This window comes from Pezoporus flaviventris, unplaced genomic scaffold (genome assembly GCF_033815535.1).
Source record: "Pezoporus flaviventris isolate CSIRO_AGI_PZ_B2104156 unplaced genomic scaffold, CSIRO_AGI_Pfla_v1 ptg000013l, whole genome shotgun sequence".
NCBI classification, from domain to species: Eukaryota; Metazoa; Chordata; class Aves; order Psittaciformes; family Psittacidae; genus Pezoporus; species Pezoporus flaviventris.
This window is the reverse complement of record NW_026892561.1, coordinates 3,763,299-3,777,616: the sequence shown is the minus strand read 5'-3', so window position 1 is coordinate 3,777,616 and position 14,318 is coordinate 3,763,299. Positions and strand designations below refer to the sequence as shown.

General features: G+C 36.7%; 1 protein-coding gene across 1 annotated transcript in view; it reads right to left on the bottom strand.

Annotated features, from left to right (window-relative positions):
* Positions 1 to 14,318, bottom strand: part of FAF1 (Fas associated factor 1) — a 169,834-nt gene that overhangs the window by 114,006 nt on the left and 41,510 nt on the right. Inside the window, exons 5-7 of the mRNA XM_061451261.1 lie at positions 12,988 to 13,079; positions 12,551 to 12,639; positions 4,739 to 4,844 (exon numbers count right to left, since the gene is read on the bottom strand). Coding sequence (XP_061307245.1) covers positions 4,739 to 4,844; positions 12,551 to 12,639; positions 12,988 to 13,079 — 287 coding nt within the window. The remainder of the gene's footprint in view (positions 1 to 4,738; positions 4,845 to 12,550; positions 12,640 to 12,987; positions 13,080 to 14,318) is intronic.

Here is a 14,318-nt window from a genome sequence, read left to right as displayed (position 1 = left end):
ATTTAAACTACTTAGCTACAACATTAAAAAAGAACATTATTTAGATACACATTTTGTGTCCCCATGCCAGTGACAGACCGTCACTGGGGATGATCTCACTCAACAACAACTGGCTTGCAGAGGTTTTGTACAGATACCAAAAATCAGATCTGAAAAAGGTACAAGACCTTCAGCTGAATTATTTTTCTGCATGCTAAAGGTAATTGATCTGCTTACTTATATTTATCTATTATGTTTATTTAGGCTTTTTAAATAAGGTTTCTGTCAGCATGTTTATAAACGGTGGGTTCGTAGCTTGTTTCACATTCATCTGTTTATCAAAAAAGTTTCTAGAGATTCAGCACAAAGGACTTCAGACTGTCACCAGGGTCTGTCAACACAGAACTTATAGTTTATCTCAGCCCAGGCAGTTGTAGGCACAAATAGTTCCTCCTCCTGCCTGGAGTGCTATTGGATACACTGCTTTTCATATTCCACCTTAGCCAGTAAGTCTATAGGGAACAAAGAACAAATATATTACCTAGCACAGGTGACAGGGATGCTAAGCAGCTACCCTCTGATTAGGTTATTGGCTAAAAGAACAGAATAAAGAGCAGATGCAGCTATGCAGAGGCAGCCCCTATTTAGGGACCCATCTCCTTTCATTGTTTGCACAGATTTTATGTTTTACCAGGAATTATAATGCCCAGTACATGCTTTACCTAATATTTTCAACTGGAATCTCCAGCAGTTACAACACAAAATTACCGATCTGCAAGAGGCCTGAGGTTTCTGCATATTTAACCCATCCACTCTTTAGCAGCCACAGCTTGTGTACATGGGATACACTTCTGTAATCCTGCACACAGCAATCACAAAAAGGCTTCAAAGTCTATACCAAGAGTAAAACAGACAAATGAAAACTCCTTGTTTTTAAAAGAGTTATCCAGTTTGGGGTTGTTTTTTTTTCCTATGTCACTGACTAAAACAAAAAGTGTGGGGCACACTATTGTGACATGAACTCAAAAATCAAAGTGTTTTTACAATCAGTTTGCCTGCTCCAGGATAAGAATACAAACTTGCTTTCATGAAACATTTAAATATCCCACACACACACCTTAAAAAGGTTGTTCTTCATTTCCATCAAAGACGATAACTACAACTTGTGAAAATTAAAGTAGCTGAAACATTGGTTTCTAAATGAGAACAAGTTAGTAAAAATAGAAAACAAATTATGTTGAACGCGGAAATGCCTGGTAATAATTTAGCACGTAGCTTCTCAAATCAAATGTTAAAAATTCTCTCACTGCAATTATTTCTAGCCTCTACAAATTATGTTAACAGAATAAAGAGCAAGCATTCAGACAGAAAACTCATTTTAGTCTTGTAAGTATTAAGAGTTCAATTTGTTAGAATTGTCCTTCTTTAACCATATGATACACTGAAAACGTACTTATTTACAGTCTCCAAACTAGCACCAAACCTACTGATTTCCACTTTAAAATGCAGATCAGGGATAAAAGTAACCGTGGTATTTCCCAGAACAGTATCTGCTCAGACTTAATTCTGTAATTTTACAAGAACAAACAGATGTCAGAAACCTCTGACACAGATTAATTTGCAATTTAGACCCACGTTATCTTTAACTTTCGCAGATAACGACTCCCCTGCCCAACTTACAAGAAAAATCCAATGTCCAGAATTTTAGTTAAGTTTAATTTTGTATTCCTTTTCTAAAGATTCCCCATAGGCTCATAATCCTCCAACAGTATTACTGAATGTAACATATCTTTTAAGCTGAGAAATTAAATAAATACATGAACAGTTGAAGATATAGATAAAGCATGTAAAAAAAAAGGGGGGGGGGGGGGCAAAAAAGCTGCATTTTCAATTGCCATCAAATATCCAACTACTGAATTAATACGCAAGAAATTGTGGAAGCAGACATGAGCACTACGGCTTCAGGCTTCTCTCAAAGCATTTTCTGTCAGATTCCTTCCCCATTAAACAGTAAGATTTCTTTGGAATAACAATTCCTCCAAATATCATTTACTATTAAACATGCATTTTAAACACTAAAAAAAAGACAACACAGAACTGAAGCAATAGTAGTTTAGGAAAGCACAACTCACAGCTGTGGATATTGCATTTAATCTACTGCAAAATATTTGTCAGTTTTGAAAGGATGTTGGGGTTGGGGTTCTTGGTTGCGTCTTTTTGGGGGGCCTTTTTCAGACATTCCTTGAATTTTCCTTTTATTCCTTAAAATTCACAGTGTTAATAATAACAACAAATTAAACAACCAGCCCTGGAGAGACAGTTGCACCCAACTGTGGCAAGCAGGCAAACACTTATAGAATTTTAAGTATTTCTTTTAATAATTGATGCAGTCATTTTGAATCTTTCTGCATAGGATATAACGTGTGAGTAGATTGCATTAACACTGCTTAAACATTTCAACTTGTCAGTATGGCCAAGTCGATTTCTGAAATATTTGCAGTATTTTCCCATCGAAACAGTAATAAAGGTAGAATAAATATATGCCACTGCTTTATAATCACTGAACATTAATGAATATTTTATGTCTTTTTAAATCTCCCTGTTTAATTTAAAAGGGTGAAATTAAGTCTCCTCCCTGCAATATGCCAATTATCTGTAAATCAAACAATAACTTGGCCATTATACTCCTTTTTGTTAATATACCAGAAGCTAATTTGAAAACACTGAACTGCATTTTTAGGTAATAATTGAATAGTCCTTCCTGCCCTCTTGTGGTTGGCAAATGCAACTCCCAGAGAGCTTTTCCACGGTGACAAAAAAATACCAGAAGGAAAGTAAACTATTAATTTGTTAAAGTGTGAACAAGAGAGGGAAGGGGAAAAAAAAAAATAAATCAAACCATCTAACAGTCCCTGGAGAGGAGACAGACAAGGGAGAGAAGAGAAGGAAAGATTCCTTCATATCACACAGACTAACCAGATTCATCAGTCATTTGCTACAATGCTCACTCTATGCTAAAAGGAAAAAAAAAATTAAAAAGCCATTAGGGACTTAACATCCAAAACAGTGCTTGTTTTCTATAATTAGACAAATGCTCGCCAACCCTTTTACTTCAGCCAAATCCCCAGTGATTTCCACAAGACTCTGCACAGACAGACATATTCACCTGCTCAGCATCAGCTGCACAAGAAGCTCCGAATTCTCTTTCCATTTTAGCCTCTGACACAGTCTTCATAATTTTATAGTATTAGATGTAATACTTAGATAGAAGACATAAAGGCAAAGAAAGGTTTGATGCTCATGCTGGTTAAGGGGTTTATCATTTTGGTTGCTTAACGGAGAAAATCATAACTGACTTTTAAATTACGTCAACTTTATATGGTAACACATTTACTATAGTCTGCCATCATCAAGAAGAAAGAAGACTTCAGTGCATGTAGAAGCAGCCTAGATTCCCATGCACTGTCACAGCTTTCTGGTTCCTCTAAGCTGGGAAAGACTCATGAGCAAAGTAGTAATTGATATAGCATACATAAAAATCAAATACACAATACACGTGTTTTCTTTTAGAATCTCACCACTTTATAATTAAAACCAAATATTCTGATAATTTATTGCCATAAATATTCAAATTGTTATTAATTGTAAAGAGTCAGCGCTCAGCCCCTCAAAAAACAAACTGATGCAAGAAGGTTTGTTTGTATTTAAAAACAAAGCAAAATAAAACAGAACTTACTATAATAGGCTTAAAAAGGTAAGTAAAAAACAGACTTTTATGCAGGGGAGATATCAGAATTTAGATCTTAAGAATAGTAAGATTAACAATGAAAACGATGGTTTTTCACTGTTGTATGAGATACTGTTCCTCTAGCTAATATTATGGAACTTGAAATAATTCTGTCTACGACATCAGCATGTGGCATGAAAAACTTCAATAAATCTGTTCAACCCTAAAAGACCAGACCAACAGCAAACATACATTTAATTTGAAAAGCAAACATTTAATCTTAATATTTTGTAATGCGAATTCTGAAGATTCACATTTGTAGATTGTTTGTCATGTTTCCAGAAGTTAGTAGGCTATATAGAAAATAACATCCAAACCACCTGGCATTAGACATACCATGGAGCATGAGGTAACAACCTTTGGCTTTAGAAAGCAGTTTTTAAGATATGCCAGACTGCTTGTTTTAAATTCAGAGTCCAGACTCATATTGGAGATATTTGTTCTTACAGGACTTAATTCTGATGAAGTTCTCTACAATATCACCCCTTGCTGGCCATTCTAGAGAATGGCAGTGACGTCCATTATCCACAAAACCATTTGGCTAGCAAGAATTACAGCATTACAATAGCAACCAGTAACGGTAGAGGTGCCTACAAAATGGAGATGGAGCTGGTTGAAAGAAGGGAAGACAGAGGGAAGCTTCAAGGGGCTTAAAGATAAAATGTGATTTGAGTAATTGCTTTCCTCATTATTTTAGAGTAATTCAATAACACTTATTGCATATTTTGCTACTAGCAAACAAAAAGAAACATCTTTTCTGTATAAATTAACAGAAATCTATTTCTTTTTAGGCCAAGTTCTTTAATCAAATTACAGCAATCTTGGTGATCCTATTGATTAAACTAAAAAAAACAAAAAGAGTCTAATAAAATGAAGGAATATCCATCAAGAGACTATGTAAACGCTCTTTAACAGAGCTGGCATTAGCTATAATGAGCTACATTTATTCTTCAGCTGTGAAGCAGCACTCACCTCCTGAATGGTACTGCTTCCTGAGAAGTTGAGGTTGTACTCCCGCTGGACTTCTCTATGGGTGACAATCAGCATGAAGTTTTGATTTAATGACTCCTGCAGGGCCCTGAAATGGTTGAAAGAAAAACAAGAAAATCAGGGATAAGCATGTTATAGCTTGTTTTACAGTTGGATGCAAAAACCACAGGGTACCCTAAACTCTACATGGACAAGTCCAGGCACAACATTATCATCTCTCTTTTCACTCTTAAATGCAAGGAAGCATGCTGAGAATGACCAAAGGCCATTCCTGAACTCCTTCCTTAATAAGGTGACTGCAGACTTTAAAGCTCTTCTAATGTTAAGTATTCTCAAAATTGAGAGACTCACATTATCTTCACAAACATCGCGTATATTTAGCACTCATAAAGCCATTAACATCAGACTTGTAAGCATATTGATAACCAGACAAAATACCAAGCTACAATGCACATTAAAAACTGATGGTAAGTAGAACAAGGCAAAGCATGCTCTCGCTTCTCTCGGTTACCTGAAGCATAAACCAAACGGACATTCTTCCGCTTAGTTTCATTCGAAGCACATAAACCCAGCTAATTAGAACTGGAGGAGAACTAACCACAGCAAAATTTCTCATGTGGGTATTGGGCATTTAGAAAAGTTAGTTTTGCCCAAGCTGTTTTAAATGTGCATTAAAACATCTTTAATCATATGAATTATAACACTAATCTTAAAATATAGATTAAGCAGGCCAGCTGTATGTTCATGCTGTCACAAACTTGGGTTCTTATTTGTATTTTTCCCTGATAACAAAACATCTGGATGTTAAAAAGGCCTCCTGTTTGCTTCATTAGGTACAATATTATGCAGCTATCTACTTTTCAAAATAGAAGGCAGGACTTCTGTTACAGGCATGGCAATTACAGCCCAGTACAGTCTCATACAGGCTACAAAACTGCAGCAACACTGTAACATAAGCTTAGATTTCTAAACAATATTTAGGCAGACTCGACCTATTTGCTGGCATATGGAATTAAACTGGGCTTATTCAATCCTAATTTTTCTTATCATATACTCTTAAAAGAATGGCAGACTGGGGGCTTTTTCCTGTACATCATCACTATTCCATGACACTTCTACATGCCATTCCTCTTAACAATAAAGGACAAATTCTGTATGTAGATGAGCATAAGCACAGCTGTATCTCAAGATACAAGACAAGAAAGATTACTAGATTATTTGAAACCTGATTTGTTAGTTTTAACTTCTACTGCAATTCCTGATGTGCGGTTTTGCCGCTCAGATGGAAAGAAACCCATGCAATACTCATTGGACGCTTTAGCGAGTGATGCATGATTTGCTTTAACATCTCAAGAAAAATTACCTTACAAAAATATCTTCACTAAGCAACTTCAGTTGGATTCTGTGACATCTTAAACATAATAATCAAGTACTACAAAGTGAAGTTATGAAGTGCTATTTCTCATCTTGTACGGTCTTGTGGTATGGAAGATAAATATAACTCATTGTCAATGCCAAGTTTGATCAAGTATATGAGAGACACTCCAAATGTAACTGACGTCATCTATGCTGAACATGAAGTTCACTGCACTTGGCACAAAATCTTGTAAGAAAAGTCCTAAAGAACACTTAATAGTCCTTCAAAAGGGGGGGGGGGGGGGGGAGTTGTATGCCTATTTTTAAAGGTAATTCTAATTTATTAACAATAGGTTTTGCATCACTGCAGCCATATTTTCTTTTGGCAAACGTTCAGCAGCAATATCCTGCTGTGCTTTTTCAGATTCTGATATTTTATTTGTTTTCAGTAAATACTGGAGGCAAATCACATATTAATTGCTCTGAAAACATTAATTACAGCATATGTGAATGGTTCTGGATTCTATACAGAACAGCACAAGGCTTTCATAACTATTTTTGACTCTTATCTGAATATCTGTAGATGCTGACTGATAACGATCCACATTTTCATTCTGTAATTGATGCAAACACAGAATGAAACAGGCTAGTTCAATCAAACCCTCTACCTCTCAAGGTACGTGTGATACACAGCTTCAGCACTATCCAAACTACGGCATGCTGATAAAAAGCATCTGTCCATAGGAAAGGTTTTCCACTTCTCTATTTCATCTGGATGTGATAGCAGAGAGTATTTAGAAAAGGAAAAATATATTCTTCAAACACAGTTAATTTAAATGAAGTGCTTAAAATTAAAAGCCTCAATTTTTGAAGTTACTAGCAGTTTTGACACCTCTACTTTTTGGATTTCTAAACAACACAAGCTGAATGCTGCTAACAAGCAAATTCTCAGTACAGATTCATAGATGAATATAGTCAAAGAAGAGGCTGAAAATTAAGCTGTCTGAAAAAAACAAATAAAAAAACTTGAGGATAAATTTGGTTTTGAAGCGTTAGCAATTAAAGTGCATGGTTAATTATTCACTTTTTCTTCAGAAAAAAAAATAATATAATGATAAGTATTACTTGTGCTTGCACAGAAATGCAGGGGTCAACTGATCCAATCCTTTGAGCTCCCACATCAGAATTTCAAATGGCCTGACAGCCACAAGACCTGGCCTATATATGTTGGGAGAAGGAACCGATGGCACTTCTGATGAGCCATTTGTGCCAATGACTCCCTATGTGTACAAACACTCCTCTGAGGACCTGGGTTGATCTGAGCACCCAGCTGGACAGCCAGCAATTAATTTCCTCCAGCAACTACAGGTATAGATTACCCCAAATTATTTGTGCCAGGAGATCTCTGTTTCCAAAACACACTAAAATTGTATTTTCAGCCATTAAGGCTATCCACAAATGTACAAAATAAGAGCACTAAGCAGATTCATTTTCTTGCAAATGTTATCAACTGACTATAGCCTTCGAAATGAAACATCCGCATGAAAGCAAAGGGGAGTCAGGGCAAAACCCAGGTCCCATTAAAGTCAAGACAGATTTCTGCCACCCCACCCCCCCTTAGTTCTAATAAAATGTAATTTATCTGAGAATTAATTAGTGGGAAAACTAAAATCTGGAAACCACTCCTATCAGCATCATTTCTACACTCCTGCAAACCCTACCTTTAAAAAGCATTTGCTGACAGGTTATATATTGCCATTACATTTTTTTCCCCTCAGCTGAATGATTATACTTCCACTACGCAGCACAGGAGACAAGGAAACTTGATGGCATTTTGGGGCACTAATATAGCATTAGAGGAACTCTGTCTACACCCAAAAAAAGAAGCCCAAACCCAAACAACAGAAAATAGACCTGAACAGTCATCAATCTGACCAGTTCTAGCAAGAGAGGCTTGGATCAGTTTAGGATTTCATGCGGATTGCATACATAGAACTATTATCAGCATTATCACAATGCACAGAAACCTCAGTGTGGGACCAGGATTCAGCTGGGGTTAAAACTCTGCAATATACAAAAATGTTCCTTTCTGAGACCTGAATTTCAAGCAAAGGAAGTTGCAAGCATTTTATTTTTTTTCCACTAAACTCAAAATATCAGAACTCAATTATGAGTCTGGAAAGAACTTATTCACTCCATCAGAATTCAGTACAATTTATGAACCACAAATCTAACGAACTAAGAACAGAAACAATATTTAGCCAAAATTGTCCAACTGCAAATAATGCTAATCTTAAGAGAGGGCAACTGATCAATCAGTCTGAAGCAGGATAGTATTAGTACTGATATTTATTATATTTTAAGCTTCCAGTTCTACTGCTTTTCTATTTTTCTGTAACACAATACACAAAATAGACTGGTTTTATCTATTATTAAGTGGCTGCCTCGATGCTCTGATTTTTTTTATGTAACACTTTGCTTTTTAACAGCATTTTTCTTTGAAATTTTAGTAATATTTCAAGCTTTGAAACCGAAAGTATCTCCTTAATCAATGATCAAATGTCCCTTTCCATTTCAGTTCTGTATGTTTTTAAGGAACGCATTCAGTATTTCCCACTAGGCAGTACCTTCTCACTTACATGGAGATTTCTCCCAGAATCTCTGAATTTTACATAAACAGGTATGGCGCAAGGTAATTAACATTTCCATTTTAAACTTACAGATTTATACAAGCTCATGTCAACAGAAGTCCAAATTTACTGTAATTACAGATTATTTACATTAAAACAAAATAAGAAATCAGTATGTAAATGTAATGTTTGTTGTAGCTAATGCAGCAGGAGGTGGTAGATTAGGTTCAAACAGCAATCAGTTAGCGAATCTGGCTAACATGTAAATGAGCAGAAGCCCTTTTGTTTACATTTTATCGCATTTTAAACTTCAAGATTTTTAAACTGTCTCATGAGCAGATGTGAAAATAAAACATTAATCTTACCATTCTTATTGAAGCTTTCAAAGTAACTAAAGCAAGGCACTGCTCCTGTCCAGCTAAACAGACAATACTAATAACTGGAGTTGCAGGTTACATCGTTCTTAATTAACACTCTGCTACAGTTGATAACATACAACAAGACACCATGCCACAATCACCACTGCTCCGCAACAATCTAAAACACAGGCACTCAGCAACACATGGACCCATTACTTGGAAAATAGGGGTTGTGAGGTGTTTTTTTTTCCTATCCTCACAGATAACATTTCTTAAACGAGTTACAATTGCTTAGCAAAAATACATCCTTTCTAATAATCACCACCTAATGTGACTGGTCAAATTGCTTTTAACTGGTTTGAACTTTCCAGTGATTTACCAGGTATAGTAAAGTAACTAAGACTTTCAGCTATTCACAAAAAAGTATAAATATAAAATACATTATATTCATTAAAATTACAACCAAAGAAAAAAATTGATAAAAAGCATCTCCCAGGACGTACAAGACAGAAAGGAGAGAAGATCCTGATGACTTAGCTCCATGGCCAGATTCACATGCCTATGCTTTTGATGCTCCCTTTTTGCATTCTCCCAAATCTTTTTCCTAAACTGGCCCTCAGTTTTCAAGAAGCACCCAAGGCAACAAATGGAAATAACTGCACTCCAAGGAAGCAAAGAATCTAATCTGATGAAGCTGGTGCAAGGGGTCTCTCCCCTTTGACAATTAAACACTGGACATTCTTTAGCACCTTTCAAGACCGATTTCCAAAGGAAATCATGTTTTTCTCCACTCACCTGTCCCATCTGGGAACTTTTAAACGTATTCACTAGTTTCAAGGAGGTCTGACAGTGTTAATAAGGTCTGAAAGACTGGGTCTAAATCAACAGCCAGGCAGAGGAAAGGGACCCAATTTACTACCCACCTTAGTTAAAAGCTGCATTGCAAGTGTAGTATTTTATACTCCATCCAGCTGACTTCTGGCCAATGATCTCACAACTACCCACGGCATATGATTTTTTCCTTTGATATTACCTGACTACCAGCTGGAGAACAGAGGCAGGGCTGTCTATACAGGGTTAAAAAAGTTAAACAGGTGCTAGCTACAAAATACATGGGAAGAACTGGAGACAGCGTCAGAGGTAGGCGAGATGCGGGAAGCATGGAGGGACAGGGCTGAGACACAAATTCAGTAGAAATCAGGTTTCATTCTGTCCACAGTTCACAGAACATGTTGTTATTCTTCTTCAGATCAGGCATGGATAAGTATGGCTTTGCCAAATGGGAGAAGCAGGGCATGTACAGCTGGTATTTGACATTTAAATTTAATCTTTACACCTCAATTTACCAGCATGTGGTAGTAATTCACTGGGTTTCTATTACCTATAAGAGCTTTAGATATGTCACTGGTGAACATAGATACCCTAGGAGATTTTTGCTTGTTTAAATTGCAGGATCACTTTGCCATTAGATTTAGGCGCTACTTTTAAGTCAGTTGTGGGTTATGCCCATTCAGTCTGTCAGAATAAACTTCAATGCCTACACACCAATATGTTGGAAAAGGATGGTTCAGACACTGTTCCCCCTCAATGTCAAGAACAGGCACAAACTGCAGTTTATAGAGCTGTGACCAGATTGTTCCTGCTAAGGGCATATACATAAAATATCATGTACTGAAACCTCAGGCTTTTCACATATCACTTTCAGGATCTATTCAAATCACGACTATCTTGAGTTCAAAATAGAAAGCATTTGAAGACAACAACAGATAAACTCACAAAGTAAGAGGCAAAGTTCCTTATCATCCATTAATAATAGATGTGAGCATGATGCTTTTAAAAATTGTGGGTAACAAACTAATCTGAATAATAACTGACCTAACAGTAGGCAGTAAACAGTGTAACTGCGTTTGGTACATTGCTTCAATTAGATGCGTTTTGATCTGCATTGATGCTTTAATTGGAGGCAAGCCTCCCCTTTCATCTAGAATTTATGACTTCAGGGAGATGATCTAGCCTTCAAATTATCCTTGTTTAAGTAGCCACTAATTAATCATCATTTGCTATCCCAAAGCTACCAACTTTACCTTCAAAATATCCAGCACTAATCTCCACTATGAAACAAGTATAAACTGTAAAGGTAACAAACAACCACTTTGATTTTAAGCAAGTTCTTTGAAACTATTCATCCACTAAAAAAGCCTAAGAACTGTTTTTAAACACTTTGTTATATAGTTTATTGCAGCTGCAATAAACAACATTCTTCAGACCCCAGTTTTCTTTCCAGAATCAGACATTCAAATTACAATATTCAGGGATACCTGGGTGGAAAATTTTGAAATTGGTAATGGATTGTTTTTAAAAAAATTAGTGTCTGCAGTGTTATTCCACAGTATTTTCACTGTCTTTCTCTTAGCTGCTTAAGTACAATGGCTTATTGTCCTTACACACAATTACAGCTCCTGTTTGCACATACAGGGCGCATACAGCTCACCCCCTCTCTGCTCCCTCTGCTCCAGTGCCACTATTCTTGCTTTTAATGCTTCTTTTCTTTAGTATTATAATTCATATCAGCATTCACTTCCTCCACAGAGTTACACTTGTGCAGTTATGCGTACAAGTACCTTTCAGTAATATAAGAAATACTTTTAGTCATTAGGAAACCAATTATTTCCATCAATTGTCAAGATTTCCCTCACCAGCAATATGACTGCATTTGTTGAATATTCTCCTATCGATTAGAGGGTAGAAAACTGACGCCTTCCTCAGACAGCCTGAAGGCACTCTCCAGTCTAATGATAAAGCAATTTCAGCAGTTCCCAGCAGGGTCCAGAGCTGCAATCCCAGGCTCAATTAGCGGGCACCCTCTAGCGGCTACTGAATAAAATCCATACTTTGCTGATTAAAGAGCCAATACAGGTCTGCCTTTGAGAAAGGGTAGGAAAGAAAACAAGCCGAAGTAATCAAATTGCAAATTACTTTGTAAGAGTAAAGATTCTATCTTCTATAAAATAAGATTTCATTCTCAAACCTTAGCAATAGCCACTGACACGTGAACACTCACCATTAACTTTTTGGCTATTCAAGTAAGTATTAAAAGACATCCTGCTCCATTAGAGGAAACTGATTATAAGATGACAAATGACTTTTTTTAATAATTTAAGATTTATTTTAAAGTATTTTTATTCTACTTTCTCATTTCCACACTACACTTTTGTTAAATTAAAGTCATCACATCTGGGAGGTGTAAAACTCTGCGTGTACCTAAGTGGTACCTGTACCACACCTTCTTTTCAACAATGATGTGCTGAGATACTTCCTCCCAACAGTTCCTAGAGCAGTGAAAATGCTCTGTATTTACTGAATGCAGATTCCTGTGAGGATACCCGTGGCTTCATAAAAACCATACAAAATCAAATCACACAAGCAGAATTTATGGCTAAAAGACTTACCCAGAATGACTTGAAGAAGGAGGAGGCAGGTCAGGTGTTAGAACATAAAGACTATTATTTTTTGGCAAGTGTAGAGTTTTTAAAACAGTCTGAAAGGAGAAAAATCATTATAAATAACATGTCAGAACTGATGTTTCATTTTATTTCTTTTAATTATTGATACTTATTTACAATACCACCAAATATTTTGCTTCAAGATACACTTGCTATTAACTTCGTAACACCCTTTTTGTAGATAGGCCATGATAAATACATAGCCCACACAAACTAAAGTCATTTGTCCCAGATTCTTTTGCAATGCTTAAGAGTTCCTTGTATGCCACCCAAGACATCTAACACTGTTTGACACTCGCAATTTGTGCATTGTAATTCCCACCCACATACATTGAGTTTGAAACTCTGAATTCAGTTAACTGAAAACACAGTTGAGAACTTACACTATCATCTACATCTCCAGTCTTCCACCCTTTTAACAGCATTTTAGATGCAGGAATCTGAAGTTCATTTTCTAGAATATGTTTGATATCTCCTAAAGAGAAAACAAAGAAAATATATAAAATATAGATACTTACTGCTTTATTTCAAACAGTACTGTTATAGCTAAAAAAAAACAAGAGTAAGGTATAATTTACTATGAAAACTGCTTTAAGTATAGTTACCCTTGTAACATGCATTTCAAACAGAATCGCATGAGGATCTGAGGTTTTGGGCACATACTTAAATAGTTCTACACTGCGTATGCTAGACACATGTATTTGCAGATGCATGCTACCTTGAGCAATGGCCTTTGCCAGCAATAAGGAGGGTGCATATTTTTGATACCTAATTCCATTATCGTTAGTCCTGACCTAAAGAACTGGAGTGTTCACACAATTTACCCTCTCTGACAACTTTTTCAATGTTTTGCACATTTCAATGCAAAACATGTCTTCCTGTAGCTACTATAGTTGTAAAATTATTCAGGCTGCAAGGTACATCAGAAGCTCATCTAGCCCAAGGCCAGCTCAAAGGTCTAAATCAACCAGTTTAGTGACAGATTTGTCCAGCTGACTCTTAAGCACTTTCTAAGGGTGAAGTCTGATAACTTCTCTGGCCAATCTATTCCAGTACTTCACCACTTTCAGCTGAAAAAGAAATAAAAACCCTTTTATCTAATCGGAAATTTTTATATTGCAAACTGTGTCCATTGCCTCTCATCTTACTATCGTGCACCTCCAAGAGTCTGGCTCCATCTTCTCCATGTCCTCCCAACAGCTACTTATAGACAGAGGTAAGGTCTCTTACCTCTCCCCTTCTCTTTCCCTAGCTCAACAAATCCACTTTCTTGTGCCTCTCTTGTGTTGCCATGCACGCCAGGCCCCTGACTATCCTGCTGGACTCACTTTGGAATTTCAACATCTTTCTTGCACTGGAGACATCAAAAACCAGATGCAGTGCTCCAAATGCAGTCTGACAACTGCTGAATAGAAGGGAATAATTATTTCTCTGGATCAACAGGCTACACTCTTGCTAACACAGCCTAGTACCTGGCCGGCCACCTTCACTGCAAGGGTGCACTGCCAATGCACCCCTATTTCTTTTCTTTATAAGCTGCTTTCTAGCCTGTCAGCCCTGAGCCAGTTATCAGACAGGATATCACGGAGCTATCCTGTCCCACATGCAGGACTTCAACTTTGCTTTCTTTTAACTTCATGAGGGTCCTGGCAGCCCATTTCCCCAGGCTGTCCAGGTCCAGCATTCCTGCACTTTACTTGCTCTGATCTGGTAT